Source organism: Lampetra planeri, chromosome 41 (genome assembly GCF_965212315.1).
Source record: "Lampetra planeri chromosome 41, kcLamPlan1.2.h2, whole genome shotgun sequence".
NCBI classification, from domain to species: Eukaryota; Metazoa; Chordata; class Hyperoartia; order Petromyzontiformes; family Petromyzontidae; genus Lampetra; species Lampetra planeri.
Window position 1 is genome coordinate 2,354,931 of NC_136147.1, and position 18,242 is coordinate 2,373,172.

General features: G+C 56.1%; 1 protein-coding gene across 2 annotated transcripts in view; it reads right to left on the reverse strand.

The window, feature by feature from the left end:
- Positions 1–18,242, reverse strand: part of LOC144732064 (A disintegrin and metalloproteinase with thrombospondin motifs 3-like) — a 77,351-nt gene that overhangs the window by 57,431 nt on the left and 1,678 nt on the right. For both annotated transcript variants that reach the window (XM_078613297.1, XM_078613296.1), the window contains exons 2-3: positions 13,395–13,774; positions 4,933–5,110 (exon numbers count right to left, since the gene is read on the reverse strand). In XM_078613297.1, the coding sequence (XP_078469423.1) occupies positions 4,933–5,110; positions 13,395–13,774 (558 nt within the window). The remainder of the gene's footprint in view (positions 1–4,932; positions 5,111–13,394; positions 13,775–18,242) is intronic.

The following is an 18,242-nucleotide window of genomic DNA, read 5'->3' on the forward strand; positions in this document are numbered from 1 at the left end:
GGTGGGGGACGAGTCGTCCGTCCGTGGTTGGGGTTGAACTTGAGCGGCCTAGGCCGGGGGACAGGGCACCAACGAAGCACCACGGAGCCGCCCCACCGCCCCCGGCCCTGCTCGGGCCCAGCCTCCCGGCGCCGGGCCCGCAGGCCGCGGCTCCACGCGGCCCATCATCAACTCGATTGAAACACGGCCTCCCGGACGGTTGCAACCCCCAACGTTTACTTTGCAATACTTCGGTAGGGAGGGGGGGCATGATAGGGGGGGGGGGGGCAGTACGTCTGATAATCGGGAGACCACGACATCCGGTCGGATCGCGGCAATGCGTGGTACGACGTTTCCGGACCATCTCTGGGCTATCCGCGCGACCGAGTCGAGCGTCGTTGTCGTCGCGGGGGGGGGGGGGTGGGGGGGCGCTCTCCTCGTCGCCAAACGGCGTGGCGGACGGCCGAGGGCACGCGCCCGACCGGCCACGGCAAGCCCACACCTGCGTGGACGGAGGCCACGCCGCCGCCGCGCCGCGTCCAAACCAAACCCCGCGCTCCGCTCCGCTTGGAACAACGCGCGAGCGAGCGAGAGAGAGAGAGTGCTGCGCTGGAGGTGACTGGCAACGTGCGGTATTTCTGCTGGCCCGGAGCGAGGGACTGAAATTACAAAATAAAGAAAAGTACGAGAGAAATCCACAAGGGGTGCAAAGAAAGTACAACCGGCCGTTTAAAAGGATCCGAGCACGGATTAAGGTCTCTTATCGCCGTCAATCTGCCTCAGCATCTGCCTCGGGCTCACATCATCACAGACCGCACACACAGGCACGCAGCAGCCGTCCGTGTTAACACGTGTGCGTGTGTGCATGCGTCTGTATGTATGTCTGTATGTCTTTCTGAGTCAAGGGAGTCAAAGGCGGCTGGGCGTGGTGCTGGCCGCCCGCCCCCCTCATGGGCCTTGCGGCCTTCATAGGTGCTGCTGGCCAACAGCACTTGCTCCACAAGTCTGCCAAGGGCTGCTTGTGCTGAGCTGTGTGGCGAGTTTAGTACTGGTGTGGGTGAGCTGTGCGCCGGACACACACACATAGATTGCCTATTGACAGACAGACAGGCACACGGATGGACAGAGAGAAAGGCAGACGTATTTCTCGGGCCTAGCAATACGCAGTCCACGGGCTCCCATGGCAACCACCCGATGTAAGAGACGCTATGGAGCAGCTTGGAGGGGAGGGCAAGAGGTTCTGCTTGAACTGTCCGACCGCAGGACTGGCTGCTTGTCTGGAAAAGGTGGGCACAGGTAAGACGCGACCGGAGTCACACGGCCGCCAGGGGCAGACGAGGGGCGGGCACCGCTGCTGGGGCCAGCCTGGCGCTCGGCGTGCCGCGTTCAACTCGGTTCCCTCTGCTCGAAGCGACGGCTCCCGCGATGTCAAAGAACGAGGCTTCTCCCGTGGGCAAGGCCTACGAAAGTGCGCCGTGCGGGTAAAAGAGGAGGCGTTTCATGATGGTTTGTGGTAAATATTATTCACTCCGCTTCTCCCCAGGTGCTACGAAGAACGGCCACTGCATCACCAGAGCAGAGAAAACCCCACACATCCAATGCAACTGGAATTGGTCAAAACACGGCAGTGCTGACACTTTACCCGCTCGTTATTCGATGGGCACCGCACACGGCAACGCCACCGCCTCCACTCCGAAAACTTGGCAGGACCCTCCCGAAGGAGTCCTTGGGACTCGGCGAGGCTGTCCCGGGTAAACAAGCGGAACCCAGCGAGATTAATGACGTCAACGAGCGGACACCGGCGGCTGGCAGCGGCGCAAGCCTCCCACGCGCGCGTGCTAACGCACGCGCCGACATGCTCCGGCACATCACTCGCCCCGAGACAAAATAATACAAATTATAATAAAGTCCCGAAACCAAAAACCAAATGGGACAAAATAACGAATGAAAAACACAAGGGGGCTAGCGCCGACGGGGGGAATAAAATAAAACAACAACCTGGAACCGCGCTGAAGGGCTCCGCTAACGAGAGGAAGCGCGGCGGCCCAAGCGGTGAAACGGAGACGCCGGGGCAGTGCGGTCCAGCCAGGAGTGTCCGCCGCGGCGGCATGTGGGACGCATTTAAATAAATTAACACTCGCCGCGTCGCTTTTATGAGGCGCGGCGAGCGAGCAACTGGGGGGGGGTGGGCCGCTCTTTTAATTTGGCGGCGCAACGCGGCTTGGAGGGCGCCCCGCCGGTCGCGACCCTCGCCGCACACGGGACGATGTTTCGCGCATCGTGGTGGGGACTCGGCGGCGGCGGCGGCTGCCGGCGGGGGTCGGAGTTCGATTCCCAGGCACGGCTAAGATCAGTGGCGAGCCATAGCGGAACTGGTCCCCAATGCCGCCATCTCCCCCACCCACCACCAATAAAAAAACATTACACCATGTGCACGCTTTTGTCAATCCACTGCCGGATGAAGGCCTACCCAAATCAGGTTGGCCATGGACGTTGCTTGACCATACTTCACCACGCTAGTCAGTACGGAGATGGTGAAGTCATGAAGAAGGGAGCCGACGGGTGGGGTTGGAAACAAGTCCGGTTTCAGATGTAACTCTTCACTGATGCCAGCCGTGGCTGGGAATCGAACTCAGGTGTGCTAGGTTCGTAGTGCAGTGCACTAACCGCTGCACCACCGCTCCGACGGGCGCACGCCTGCTTATAATAAAGTTGATGAATGAACCGAGGGGAATGAATAAATTTACGAAAATCTGGCAGTGGAAGAAATTAAGTTTACGAGAAAATATTGTTGAGTGGTGGAAAAAAAAACCCGGCGAGGATGAAACTTCTCACCAGTTCCACCACCCACGCCAGCCCCCGGCGCACCCGGTCGGGAACGCTCACGGCACACGGCCCACGGCCCACGCAGACCGCCCAATGTGAATTTAACGATGCACCTCTCGGGTTACCGCCACTCGTTACCGCCACGCGCGCCAAAGCGAGGGGCCGGAGTGGACCCCTGGCACCGAGATAAATGACGAAATGCAAATGACCCCAAAATTACCGCGACCCGTGCCCACACGGCTGCCTCACTCCGCCGCGTCTTTGGCCACGGCCGCGTGCCAGGCTAGGTTTCCCAGCCAGGCCTCGGGCCGCGTGCCAGGCTAGGTTTCCCAGCCAGGCCTCGGGCCGCGTCCACTCGGCTCAGAACGCAACACGAGACAGGCGACGCGACGCACGAGGTCATGTCCAAGCACTGAACCAGTGCAGTTGAGAGTCTGGGATCGAGCACAGATGTCGGGGGAGGGGGGGTGGCACGTGCTACTCCAATGATCCGATCGAAATCCCCAATTTCGATCGGATTATTGGGGTTTATTATTATTGCCAATTATGAGTCCATAATTGGAAATAATAAGTAACGGCAGAGCAGTTATAAGTGACTCACAGAATTGTGCACAGTTGCGTATTCAGTACACGACTTCCCTGAAGGCAAACACCTTCAGCGAGTGCGAGGCCGATCACACAACGCAGTTCGAATTTGACCCTCGATCGATGGCTGGGCCATCGCCGCACACGCGTCGAATAAAAATCAAAGGACAAGTCCTTACTTACTAACAACTCCTTACTTACTAACAACTCCTCTATAATTTTTCATTGCTGGAGGGGTTGCCCCCCCTACCTGAAAATCCTGGCTCCGTCATTGGATGTCGGCAACCTGCGAATTAAACAGGTTAATGGCTCTAACCCAGTTACCGATCAACGTACAAAAACGCAACACGCTCCCTGTTAGATGTAGGCCGACAAGACCAACGAGACGATGAGAAGCAATACAATCGAGATGGTAAAAACGAGGCAATGTTTGTAAATCGATTCCTAAATTGAACCGCGACACCTCCCCACCCTCCCTCGCTGGGCCGGTGAATCATTGCGTGCCGCATGGATTACGGAGTGAGCGCAGCGGCGGCGGCGGCGGCAGCCGTAACGGTGACACCGACGCGGAGGAATGTAAACCGAGGCAACAACAAACGGCTCTTATCTTGTCGCCACACCCCGAGGTACGTCGTGTGCGGCCTGGCCCGGGCGGCACGAGAGTCCGAGACCTCATTAATGTGGAAAAGATTTCAAAGTCGTGGCAAAGCGTGGCCACTCGAGCACTCCCGTGGCATCACTCCCGTGCCGTGATGTCACTGGAGCGGCGCACTTATCAATCCGACTGCTGGATGAAGGCCTCTTCACGGTCCGTCGATCTCGGGGTTCGTGTGACCGTACTCGACCACGCTGGTCAACGGCGGTCGGTGAGCGGGGGAGCTCAGGACCGGTTCCGATATCGCTCGCCACCGATGTTAGCCGTGAACGGGAGTCGAACTCGTGTGGCCGGATCCATAGTGCAGCATGCTAGCCACAGCAACGATGCATCACCCTCTAAGTGTAGGCGAGATGCAATATCGTGACATGTACAAGAAGCAGTCCAAGGTCACGCAGCCAGGGGTCATGCAGCCAGGGGTCACGCAGCCCAGAGGTGAAGTAGCCAAGGGGTGCAGCTACAAGATGAGAGCCGCTCGTTTCTTTGAATCGATTCTTCTTTTATCCCCAGGAGACAAGTGACGACCCACTCGAGGTGGTCGCGATCCCAACATAGCAATCAAACCAGAAGCACTTTGCCACACATGGGAACACACGGCACATACACACTGGCACAAAGGTAATGACACACACGTGTCCGTCCCACTTCGTTCCCGCGTGCGTACATCTGTCCGCACGTTTGTTTGTTTCTTCGTTGCCACAGGCCCCGTGGGACGAGCGAGGGAGGGGCACCCAAACCGCACGTGACGCGGCGCACACGGAGCGCCGCGTCACGCGCTCGGCGAGCCGCCCGCCGTCCGCGTTCCACGACAACATAAGGAGCAGCAGTGGCTCAATGGCTCCCGACGACCCCGGGCCGAGGGCGGCGCGATCGCGACGTCGACGTACCGGTGGCGGGGCCTGGCGCGGACGTGGCGTTGAGCGGGAAGGCGCCGGCGGCGGCGGCGGACCGGCGGTACACGACGTGCGTGCGGCCACCCTCCCCTCCCTCCGTCTCCTCCGCCCGACGTCCTCGCTCCAGCGGCTCGATGAAGAAGTCGTCGTCCTGCGTGTGGATGAGGCCGGCCTGCGGGCGAGAGGTTGAGGGGTCAGCCCGGCAGGCGGTCGGGCGGGCGGCGGAGGGCGTCGGAGCGCGAGCCGTCGATTGGACGCTCGCGGCCGAGGTCAGGTCGAGCGGACGTCACGGCCAACGCCGGCGATCGTGCGACACTTTGCCGTCGCTTCCTCCCTCCTGCTAGATCCGCTCGATGTCACAAACTGACAACTCAACCTCGAGGGACCTCTCTTACGGTCTCGTCAAAACCACTTGAGGTCACCGACCTCTGGGTGCCACCCTGATGCCCGTGTCGGTGGCCTGCCCTCCTTCACCCTGCACTCGTGTCCCGCCCATCGCAACCTCTATTGCATCTACAGCACCGTCTTACTCCGAGTACGAAGCTGCTTACCCGCTCTACAAAATCATTCCATAACTCTCCCAGCGTCCACCGCCTTCACCTGCATTCAAAATACCTCTCGGCTTCTTTTCCCGTGGCTTTGCCCATGACAGAGGAACGTGTGGCGATTGCTCAAAATAAGGCCGGGATCGATTCACTTGCACACTGAGGGAGCCTCGTATACCGCCCCCCCAACCCCCGAGATGGTGTGGTGGCGAGATGTTATCTGCCTCGCCTGGTGTGCAGGAGGTCGTGGGCTCGATCCCGACCCTGACGCCTGCTGCTGTATATTTGGAGTTTACGTGTCTCTCTCTCCCATCATCACGGTGGCTAGGAGATGTTAACTACCTCGCCTGGTGTGCAGGAGGTCGTGAATTCGATCCCGACCCTGATGCCTGCTGCTGTATATTTGGAGTTTACGTGTCTCTCTCTCCCATCATCACGGTGGCTCGGAGATGTTAACTACCTCGCCAGGTATGCAGGAGGTCGTGAATTTGATCCCGACCCTGATGCCTGCTGCTGTATATTTGGAGTTTGCGTGTTCTCAAGGGTCCGATTTTTCCCTCCGCATTTAGAATGACCGTGCGCTGAGAGTATTCGGCTGCCGTAAATTCCCACGCGACGATAATCCACTCCGTTGAGCTATCATTTGTGATGGCCAGGTCGCTTCTGAAAAGTGCTACATAGCTCAGTAGGGCCTTACTTGGTAAAAGAACAAATAGTTTAGTTTAATAGCTTCAATATCCCCACCCCATTCCTTCCCCCCCCTCCTCTCTTGCGGTTCACTGAATTGTCATGGTTTATCGCAGGAAAATTCTAAAGTAAAAATAAATTATTATTCACCCTGTCTTCTCTCCACGTAATTAAAATAACGTGTTCGTCCATCGGCCCCACACGCCTGCCAGGCGAATGTTCGCCCAGCGCCCGATTGTTTCAGCAAGCAATACTGCTGGACCTATTTCAACCTTCTGGGCTTCGTCAACAGATGCAGCAGCATATGTTTCACAAGCCCGTCTCTGCATCATCATCATCATCATTATTGCAGATGCACCCGGGATCGGACAAGTCTCCCCCCTCCTGCATCGCGATTCTATCGACTAATTCAAATCGATTAATCTATTTTTGGTTTTCAATACGATGATAAACATCGCTGCCTCTAATGGCTGTCAGCACACTACGTCAATGTTCATTGCTGGGAGACCCTCGATGAAGAGTGCTTGCCCTCTGCACCACGTGTCCTCTTGTCACGGCACAGCGCGTTGTTCATTGTCACGCAGTGAAGCGCCCGTGGCTTGACCGAACATTTTGCTCCCCGTTCTCAAATTTCCTTCTGAATATTCATCCCATTTCTCCATTGCAAGAGAGATGGCGGTGGTTCATTGGGGGTCAGCTCTCGCACAAAATAAATGTCTCTGTCCGGACGGCCGAACGACCGACCGATGCGCAGACATGCACGTGCGCGGGGGTTACACGGGTACGTACGTAGATTAAATAAAAAGCCACGCACATCGCCGAACAGAGCACAGCCTGTGGGATAGCCTAGACAGCAGAAGCCACAGACACCAACTGGGCTCACAGGTGCAAGTGAAACGCAGGGAGAGACACTGTGGGAGACAGCCAGTCTGTCTTCACAGAGACACGCGGAGAGACACACGGAGAGACACGCGGACACATGCAGGTTAGGGTTAGATAACACAGGGACACTCACAGACGCTCACACGAACACTCACACGGGGACAGATGGAGACAAAGATCCCCCGCATAGCCTTAACAGACTGTTGGAGCAAGTGCTGTTAGCGAGCACCTATGAAGGCTGGAACGGTACACGAGGGGGTGGGTGATCAGCAACATGCCCGACCGCCTTTGTCTCCCTAGTGGCGATATTTACACACCGCACTAGGTTCTCATTTGAGGCTCAGTCGACCTAGGGGAGCCCAGGACCGATTCAGATAATCGTCACCGGTGTTGGCCGTGAGCGGGAATCGAACCCGGGTCGCCGGGTTCATAGCGCAGCGCACTAACCGCTACGCCACCACTCCCACACACAGACACACAGACACACACAGACATACATAGCGCAGCGCGCTAACCGCTACACCACCACTCCCACACACAGACACACACAGATATGCATAGCGCAGCGCGCTAACCGCTACACCACCACTCCCACACACAGACACAGACACACACAGACAAGCCAATGGATCGGAGGGACAGGAGACAAATAACCGCAGACACCCAGATGGGCGAACATGAACCCGCCCACCCCCCAACCACCTCGCCATCCCATCCAGCCGCCCGTCCACTCTGCACGGCCACGCGGCGTTTGCGAGTGCGGGGAGGGGAGGGACGGGGCGGCTTCATTACCCGGACAAACGCGACGCGGAGAGGCGATTGCCAAAGTGCCGCGCGAGAAATGCGGTGTCTCGATTTCCATCCCGAAAAAACCCGCGCTTCTAAATCCTCTCACTCTGTCGCGATAGGGTGGGACGGGCCGCAAGGCCCGGCGGTGCAGGCACACACACACACACAAGACAAAGATCCCCCACATAGCCTTTAACGCACTGTTAGGGAAAGTGCTGTTAACGAGCACCTATGAAGGCTGGCATGATGCACGAGACGGTAGGTGACCGCCTTTATCTCTCCAGTGGCCATGTTTTTTACACATCGCACCAGGTACTCGTTTCAGGTCGAGTCTATCTAGGGGAGGCCCACGACCGGTTCGGATAACCGTCAATGGTGTTGGCCGTGAGCGGCAATCGAACTCGGGTCGCCGGGCTCGTAGCACAACGTGCTAACCCACTGCGCCAACGCTCCGCACGCCCAACCACACGCACGGCGATGTGGCACGAATCTCGCGACGTTGTCACACCGGGCTGCTGTCGCCCGGGCCGATTCGTCCCTTTATTGGAGACGGAGGCATCGGAGGGCGCTCTCGGCAAAAAGAACATCGGACGGAAACGACCGATTGGCAAACAACTGGCGAACGCGGCTTCGCTGGATGTGAACCACCGAGCATGGAGTGGATGCAATTTCATCGCAGCAGCACCACCGCTCCCACTTCACGTAGCACGCCAAGATCGGCGACAAATCTGCTGCTGCTGCTGTTGTTGTTTATACTTCACCGATGTGAATGCAGATCTCCTAGCCACCGTGAGTCCCGCTAAACATCACCCCCCCCCCTCCCGCTCCCGCGACAACCTCGCTCGTTAAGAAACCAACGAGGCAAGCCGCACGAGAGCCTGGGATTAATTACGGCAAATAGAAAGTGGTCTGCCAGGGCTCAACATTAATACAGTGGCACCGTCTGGTGCTGACTATTCAAATCCCTCCGCCGCGCTAAGCCACCACCGCCGCCGCCTCCGCAACGAGCGCCCGCTAAGATTAATGGGCGCTCTCTAAATAGCGGCGCCACGAATACGCACGGTGGCACGGGGGGCACGGGGGGGCACACCCCACGGACGAATGCCCCTTCGCGATCACCCCTCCTGACCACGCCGGGCACCACGGACCCGTTCGTGCCGTCACGCCTGTCGCGACAACGCGGCTCGTGTGAAATTTGCCCATCGATGGAGTTGGCCGAACATCGCAATGTAGAACCGCAGAGCTTGGGCGATTGCCGGCGCGGGTTTCGGCTGCATTCCCAAGCGATCGCCTGCGGTTTCCGGCGCCTCTGATCGAAAGAAAGCTGTGCTCTGCGTTACAAATCTGCGTATTTTTATTTTATTTACAGCACGGCGGTTGCTCTGGAGGCATCTGTCACGGCGATGCAATGCAACGCAATTTGGATTTCTATACCGGGCAAGTTGGGGAGCGGTGGTACAGTGGTTAGCGCGCTACGCTCTGAACTCGGAGCCCCAAGTTCAATTGCTGGCCACGGCTAAATTCGGTGGCGAGTGATATCTGAACCTGTGCCGAGCCGCCCCACCTTCACCAAATCGCAGCAACCAGTGTGGTAAAGTATGGTCAAACAACAGCCACGTGACTGAAATGGCACGGGGAGGCCTTCATCCAGCAGTGGACAAAGCGCTGGGCACCACCATTACGACGGACCCTAAATGTGCCAGCATCTCAAAACACCAGGGAGAAACCCGCAAACTCAGCACGTCGTCACAGAAGTTGACAGTGGCGAACTAGTGCCGAATGGAAATTCATTATCCACTGTTGGGGAACGTCACGGGAAATAAAACCCCATAAATAACCAAATAAATATCCCCTCTTTATTTTCTCCACGTATTCATAACAATACTTTTAGTCCATCGGGCCCCCTCTGGGTCTCATCAACGGACACAGCTGCGTTCATTTAACGAGCCCGTCTCTGTAGTACAATTACTGTTCGTGTACTCGGGGTGGGACGACTCAGCTCCTTCGAGGGCAAGACATTGAATTGTCGTAATTTTGCATCGCGATTAGATTTAAGAAATCGTTTCCTTTCTTTTATTTTAGCCGCTGCGGCGACCGTAACGGCCTCTAGCGGCGGCGTGGGTCGCCCGATCCCCGTTACGTACAACTTGTACTAATCGAGCACGATCGTCCCTGACCACGCGCGTACCGCGAGCCCGAGAATCAACACGAACGGAGGAATCGACGGACGCGTCGTTGCACTCCGAATCTCGAACGAGGTTGTATGCAAACATTCACATCACGCGCGTGCGCTTTACAATCGAGAGCGTGTGCAGGGATTTATTTTTTGTTGTTGTTGTCAAGTGAAACGTCGCTTTCGTACAAATCAAACATCAACAGAAACGTGAAGCCTGGCAAGGGCCCAATCTAAACAAGGCTGAAGAGGCTTATCATGTTCACCGCGGGGACACGCTGGCACCGCGCAGGCAAGCACGGCCGCGCTGATCCTCAAGCTCAGCCGTTCACGCTCCGCCAGCCAATCCGCGGTGTCACGATTTTAATTATTTTAATTATTTTTATTATTACCACGACCTCGACTACGTCTGTTTACCCAGGAAAGCCTCGCAGAGTGTCAAGACTGCAGCACTGTTGCTGCCACACGTGTGATTCCCAATCGAGTAATTTGCAGGTTATTTTGCAGCATTGGGGAAATGGTTTGAGCCAATACCAGTCAGAGTGTATGGTTGTTTTTTTGTAGAGAGGAAACTGGAGGATCCACAGGAAACCCATGCAAAACAGGGGGAGAACATACCAACTGCACACCAAAACCTGCCATTCGCCACTAAGTGACGGTGACGTTACCACGGTGCCTGTGCCAGGCCAGGTGCACTTTGAGGCCATGTGAAGTGTCGAAGGCTCGCTGCTGACCGGAGGTCTCGGGACAGCCTCAGTTGCCATGGGTTGGCCGACTAAGATGACGAGTAGATGCACCAGCTGTACCCCGCTACTGTGCCAACTCCACACAAACCGGACTCGCGTTAACGCACACTCTGCAGGCCAGGGTGAGATCATACAAACTCCACACAAATGACGCTCAGGTCGGGAATTGAACCTAGGCCCCTCTTGCCGTGAGGCGCGCGTTGTCACCACTGCGCTGCTTCCCCTGCTCTCTACTGTACGACTGCAGAGGCAACGGGGCCACCGGAACGAGCTTTGAGGACGGGGGAAGGAAAAAAATCTCGTTACCAATTACCGAGCTCCCAGACTCTCGCCCCGGTAACAACTGAAGCGCGCCGTGATCAGTGCCGGATTAAGCTAGTGCGGGGCCTGTAGCATCCATATATATGTAAAAGGGAAATTTGTGAATGTGTCTTGTTCGAAATGTTTAGCATACTTCCCAACATGGAACAAATTTGAAATTTGGCATGTGTGTAGATTCCACACTGTACAAAATGCAAAAAGTCATAAAATAGACACATCTGTGATGTCACCCGTATGCGGCAGCGTCACGCAGTGTGCCTGCTGACGTCACGCATCCCCCCCACCCTCCGCTTAGGCCGTCTATTAATCCAAGACAAGAATCCAAGTCTCGGGCAAAGCTAGTATGTTATAAAGGGGCCATAATTAAAAAACACGTAAATACTAAAACACAAATGTTTTACTTGCACAGTAAAGTAATTGTATTTTTTCATTTCCTATACAGCCAGATAATATGACAAATCGCTAACCTTAAACAGCCAGTCGTTCATAAAAGTTGAAGGCGGTATAGTACTATGGTAATAGAGCAAGTGCAGAATCACTGAACCGGAATTGATAGCTTGAAAGCATTTAGCGAGGGGCCCTTGAAAGTGCAGGGCCCGTAGCTACATACGTAGCTACTTTTGCCACTAGGATAATCCGGCACTGGCCGTGATTACGCGCAGAGAATTTATTTAATTCCTGAGCGATATTTCGTTTCAGGGTGGAGAAAAGAAGGTTAAGAGAGCCACAAATTTCCTGCAAGACGTCCGTTACCATTACCGCTCGCTCTCGTGCGAATACAGTACACGGGCGGTTTTTTGTTGTTGCTGCTGCGGTTGCTAATTTCCCCGAGGGTAAAAATCTGGTAATTCCTGTCGACCTGAGCACACGGGGACAGACAGGAAGCAGTCCGCCACAAAGTAGTTGGGGAAGGGGGGCGGAGGGGGGGTCTAGGGGGGGGGGGAGTTAATTAAAACTGAACTCGTCTCGGAGCGTGACGACAGGAGGAGTGGTTCGCGATGGGGGTCGGTGTGGAGGGACAGGCGGCAGGAGGTGCGCGATGGAGTTGGCTCAAGGAGATGGAAATATATTTGGGATCACGTGATTCCTCAGGGAAAACCCACTCGTTTACAAACCTGAATGTGTTTCAGATGCCGAGTCAGGTGACGTGGTTATTCTGACTTCCTGGATCTCGTCCTCTCAAGATGCATGGCCCAGCTTCAAGTGAAACGTCGCGGATCTAACATTGGTACATATGGCGGTGAGATTGTTCTTGAACTCACCGCTTAGAAGCTGAGACAATCGTTTTATGTGTTGTGCGCGTGTACGCGCGACGCTTTAATTCGTTTGGCTATGTCGGGTGGTGGAAGGACTTATGACACAGATTTGGCTCGACCATAAGGTGACCTGTGCCAAAACTCAATCAAGAATCGCAATAATGGCACCCGTTTCATGGGAGAAAAAAAAATGCCAGTCAATCCCCCGACCCATCAGCCTCGCGGATCATTGTCTCTGTTTAAGCTCTTGAGCGGTTTCGACTTCTCTGGGTCTCATCCGCAGAGTGCGGCCCCATCCGTCAGGGAAATGCAACAGAGCGGACTGACGCTCTGGGCAAGACGCCCTGCAACGAACGCAGTGCAGAGGCGATCACCCGGGGGTGCGGAAAGGCGAGAAGCTCGCATGGGGGAGGGTTACGGAGATGATGATGATGTATTTGTATTCTCTGTAGCACTATGGGCCGTAGGGGCCAGTGCTATTAGCGAGCACCTATTAAGGCCGGCTTAGGCACACGATGGGCGTGAGGTGAGCAGCACTACGCCGATGCTTTATGCACACACCAGGCACTCGTTTAAGGCTGAGCCGACTTAGGGGACGATCAGGCCATCCCTTCTTAAGCAGCCCAAGTGCGTGGTGGTGGCGGTAGCGGTGCAAGCCGAGTGAGCTGCCCTGGTTGCTGGCGTTGGTAGCCGACGGGCCTGGAGCACCGACACCACTCCGCCAACAGCCGGTTAGGGCCGAGAACCATGGCTCTGCGTGCCTTGTGCGAGTGTGTGTGCGAGTATGTGTGCGTGTGTGTGTGCGCGTGTGTGCGCGTGTGTGTGCGAGTGTGTGCATGAGTGTGTGCGTAAGTGTGCGAGCGTGAGTGTGCGCGCGTGAGTGTGTGTGAGTGAGTGTGCGTGAGTGTGCGTGAGTGTGCGTGAGTGTGCGTGAGTGTGCGTGCGTGCGTGAGTGTGTGTGCGTGAGTGTGCGTGCGTGAGTGTGTGTGTGAGTGTGCGTGTGTGTGTGCGCGTGAGTGTGTGCGAGTGTGTGTGCATGCACAGGCAGGCGTCTCACCAGGCCATCGCAGTTGCTGATAGCGGCGCTGGCGCCGGGCATCCCGTCCACCTCGCCCGTGTACAAACACCCGTGCGGCAGTGCCTCCCGGCGCAAGGTCCCGCCGGTGCTCTCCTCCCCGTCCTCATGCCACTCCACGGAGGCACCGGGCGCCACCAGCCGGCCGTTGCGCTTCAGCCGGAGGTGCAGTTCGCGCCCGAAGATGGTGACGTTGAAGTAGACTCTGTCTTCGCTGTCCGCGTCAGCGTTCCTGCGGACGCGTGTGCCGGCGCCCGTGCCGGCGCCCGCCGAGAGCCGGTGGGAGGAGAAGAGGCCGCTGGGGTCGGTGCGAACGGGCGTCACGAGGGCCATCTCCCGCGGCTCGCGGCCCAGCGAGACCACTGCAGACGCGCAGAGGCCGGAGGGACAAAGGTCAAAGATCCCCCGTGTAGCCTTCACAAACTGTTGGGGCAAGTGCTGTTAGCGAGCCAGCACCTGTGAAGGCCGGCACGGCACACGAGGGGGTGGGTGGCCAGCACCACGCCCGGCCACCTTTGTCGCCCGAGTGGCGATGTTTATACATCGCACCAGGTACTCATTTGAGACTGAATTGACCTCGGGGAAAGCCCAAGACCGGTTCAGATAATCATCGCTGGTGCTAATCGTGAACGGGAATCGAATCTGGGTCGCCAGATTTGTAGCGCAGCGAGCTAAGCGCTCCCCGAAGAGACACGCTCGTACAGACACACAAGTACGCGTGTGCAGGGGCTGCAGTCAGTACAACTGGGCAGGGCTTCATTTCGCACACTGTTGCCCTGGTCGCCGCAAATATTTGGTGGCACATGGATAGCGAGGGGTATCCTGCATGTGGTGGTGTGCCGGGTAGAGAAAAGTAACATTTCATGACTCTGGCGATAAGCGGTGTAGCACACACCCCATGTCACAGAGAGCAGCCACTGAAAGGGAGATCACAGGACGACTTCTGATGTTCCGTCAACTGCCTCTTACCCACGATAGCGGGTGGTGGAGCCACCTTTCTCACATGCCCGACTATCGAGGTGATCGTCACATGGCAATCAATCCAAAAACGTGTTCTCTTCCCCAAAGCTGGGAATATCTAAAGTGAATAAAACACATTGAATATTACGTATTTTGGTGACGGGGGCTGAAACCATCAACTCACGGCGCTTGAGAACCCAGATTAATCAGTGGAACGGCTGAAATCCGCATTCAAACCCAGAATTTCAGCAGCGCAGGTTCATTGTCTCTAAGCCAGTGTTGAAAATGAATATAAAGTTGCACGTTCGTATGGCAGGGACCAGTCTACTCCACAGGAAAACCGCTGGTGACGTCCCACAAAGTGGCACGGCGAGCGGTCATTACAACACGAGGTCTCGACACGTGGTTGCTGAGTGAGCTACCAAAGGACGAGAACAGAGACACAGTAGCCTGGGTGAAACTAAACAAACTTGCCACGCTGATACAAACGGCAATGCTTACGACTGTGCAGCGGCGAGACCACAGGCACATAGACGATAATAATTGCGCTTCAAGTGTTCTAAGGACATTGTGTTCCGACAGCGCACCAACATCTTCCAGCGCGCGCACACAAAACAAAGACCCTCCCCATGAGGCCATATCGAATGCCGGGATAAGTGCCTCGAGTGGCACCTCGTATTTAAATGCGGAAGGGGTGATTGTGGGCCGCCCCACGCCCCCACAGCATTTATCTCCCCGGGGACGCTGTGTACACCAGGTGCTCGTTCCAGGCCGAGTCAAGCCAAGCAAGAAGTCCAGACATCACTTGCGGTCCTTCCCCCGCACCTCCGATCCGCACGGCTGGCTGCGTACGGCGCCAAAGAAGTTCGGCATGGGCACCGTGCATGCTCGCCACCCACTTTGGCCAAGGCCGGGAAATTGAACCGGGGTCACCGGGGTCGCGAGCGCAGTGCGCGAAGAACCGCAGCGCCGACGCCGCTCCCCACAATCGCGCTTACACGCACGCTCAGGCAGTTCACGTCCGGCAACCCAAGTGAGTCAGATCGATGACGAACGAGAGTCGGGGGTCAGAGTCCCCCCATCCCCCCCCCCCCCCCCCCCGGTCAGCAACGGTGCTTGGGCCACCGGCTTTTCCAGCGGGCGCAGCCGGACCGAGCGAGCGATGCCCGCTCCACTCGCCCCCCAGACGCGGCTCACATTCTGGATCTGGTCGAGATGCCCCCCCCCCTCCTCACCCCCCCCCGACCCCTCCCCCCGCCCCTGCAAGGTGTGGGCCTCCGCAGCAACCGACACCTGTAAGGAAGCGGCCGAGCCAATCGTCTGCCGATTTGCCCTCCCAACCCTGGTGGAGGAAGTGGCGGCCACTTTCTCCGCCTAATCACCTGAGCAGCAGCAGCAGTTGCGGCTGCTGCTGCTGCTGTTGTTGTTGTTGCGTGCACGTGCACGGCCTGACAGACGCAAGGCACCACCCCCCCAACCCCAACTCGCAAACGCCGGGATGAGGTCACCAAACAATGGCTCTTCCCTCGTGGCGAGCAAGAAAACAAGCACATTATGTCTCATTAGGCACAATTAGCCGGCAATTTCTACGTGTTCTGCCCATTTTTACACAAATAGCCGCGGACCAATGATGGATGGTCCCTTCCCTACCGCCGCTCACGGCGCTGCTGCTGCTGCTGCTCGGGCTACGGATTGCCCCACCGCCGCCTTTACATCGGCAAAGGCGCAGGCCCCGCAACTGCTCGACCACGCCGCTGCCTGGCGGACGAGCCACCGCCGGAGGGAGCCATAGGCAGGTATAGGTGGGTCCCTATGGCAGGGATAAGTCGATCCCCGCTCTTCCCTCACGCTTTGACCGGACGCCGTTGTTGGAAGAGGCGGGCGGACCCACACTTGACCACCAACGTACGCCCGCCCGCCCAGTGGGGTACTCCATCTGCTGTGCACTGGTCAGGAGGGAGGATATGAAAAAAAAGAGACTTGCCTCTAATGTTTCAACTGCCACGCGGGGAGATGGAATCGAAACGTCGATCGGCGGTGCTCAGCACTGCACAGAGGGACAATGTGTGTGTGTGTTGGGAATGTTTATTGGCACAGCAGGGGGTACAGCTGGTGGTGCATCTACCGGTCATCTCAGTCAGCCAACCCGTGGCACCTGCAGGGTGTTGTCCCGTGACCTCCACGTGGCCTCAAAGTGCACCTAGCCTGGCACGGGCGCCGTGGTGACGTTACCGTCACTTCGTGGTGAATGGCGAGGGTATTGGTATTGGAATGTATATTGACAGGTGCTTGCTAACTAACAATACCTATACCCCAATTATCGATACGGGAGATCTTGTTTGTGTGTGTGTGTCAGTGTCTGTGTATCGGTGTTTGTGCGTCTGTCAGTGTTTGCTGCTGTTGTTATTGTGTGTGTCGGTATCTATGTATATCAGTATCTGTGCATCAATATCCGTGTGTGCGTATGGGTGTTTTTGTGTGTCAGTGTGCTCGCGAACAGAACGTTGCCACAACAGTCTGCTGAAGGCTAAACGGAGGGGTCTTTGTATGTCAGCATGTGTCAGGTCATGTGTGTACGAGTACACGAGTGAGTGAGTGTGTGTGAATTCCCATGTGGAGCGGCGGTGTAGCGGTTAGCGCGCTGCACTACGAACCCGGCCACCCGAGTTCGATTCCCGCTCACGGCCAACACCGGTGACAATTATCGACCTTGTGTAGTATACTAAACATCACCACTGGGGAGACAAAGGCGGCCGGGCGTGGTGTTGGCCACCCACCCCCTCGTGTGCCCGTGCCGGCCTCGCTAACAGCACTTGTTGAGGCAGCAGGGGGCGTGGGGGGGGGTATTTGTCTTGGATTCCCCGTGTGTGGATATTTGGAGAACTCTGCACCGGGAATGTGTGGAATGGTATCTGAACTGTGCAAGCGACTCAGTGGTATCCGAATCAACCCCTGATCAGCCCCTAGGTCGACTCAGCGTTAAACGCAGCGTTAACATGCGGTCGCTAACAGCGCTTGCGCCCACGGCGCTATAGAGAACACAGATCCATCATCATCAGCGGCGTCGTCGTCTCCATAACCCGTAGGACAAGGTAACACTGAGACAACACCTGAAGTTGCCAAGGGAGACAGCCAAGACATGCCCCTCACACTTTCTATCAGCTTTAGCGTCACACGCCCAGGGCAGGTGAATTACTCGGTTCACTACTAATGATGACGATGATCTATTGCCTGGGTTTAGCACGAGTCTTAGAGCGGCGTGCAGGTTTAGGCTGAGCCTGCCACTTTGAGTGAAATCGATCAGCCTTGGGGATTTATTTTACAAAGATCAGATGTCTATCGCCCCTTCCAGAACATCATTAAAAGCTGCGTCCACACCGGACTGGATCAGGTGCCACTATGCGCTGGACAAGACCGAAGGGACGTTTTCCCAGAGCCAGCGGTGGCAATTCCACATTCCCATGACAAGGGAAAGTATCGATTTAAAGCTTTCGTGACTGCAGGGATTCATCTTCTTGGTTCTTTCGGTAAAGTCACGTAAAATGGAAATAATAAAATAATAAAAATAAAACAATAAAATTTCGATTTAAAGCTTTCGTGACTGCAGGGATTCATCTTCTTGGTTCTTTCGGTAAAGTCACGTAGAATGGAAATAATAAAATGATAAAAATAAAACATAATAAAATTTAGATTTAAAGCTTTCGTGACTGCAGGGATTCATCTTCTTGGTTCTTTCGGTAAAGTCACGTAGAATGGAAATAATAAAATAATAAAAATAAAACATAATAAAATTTAGATTTAAAGCTTTCGTGACTGCAGGGATTAATCTTCTTGGTTCTTTCGGTAAAGTCACGTAGAATGGAAATAATA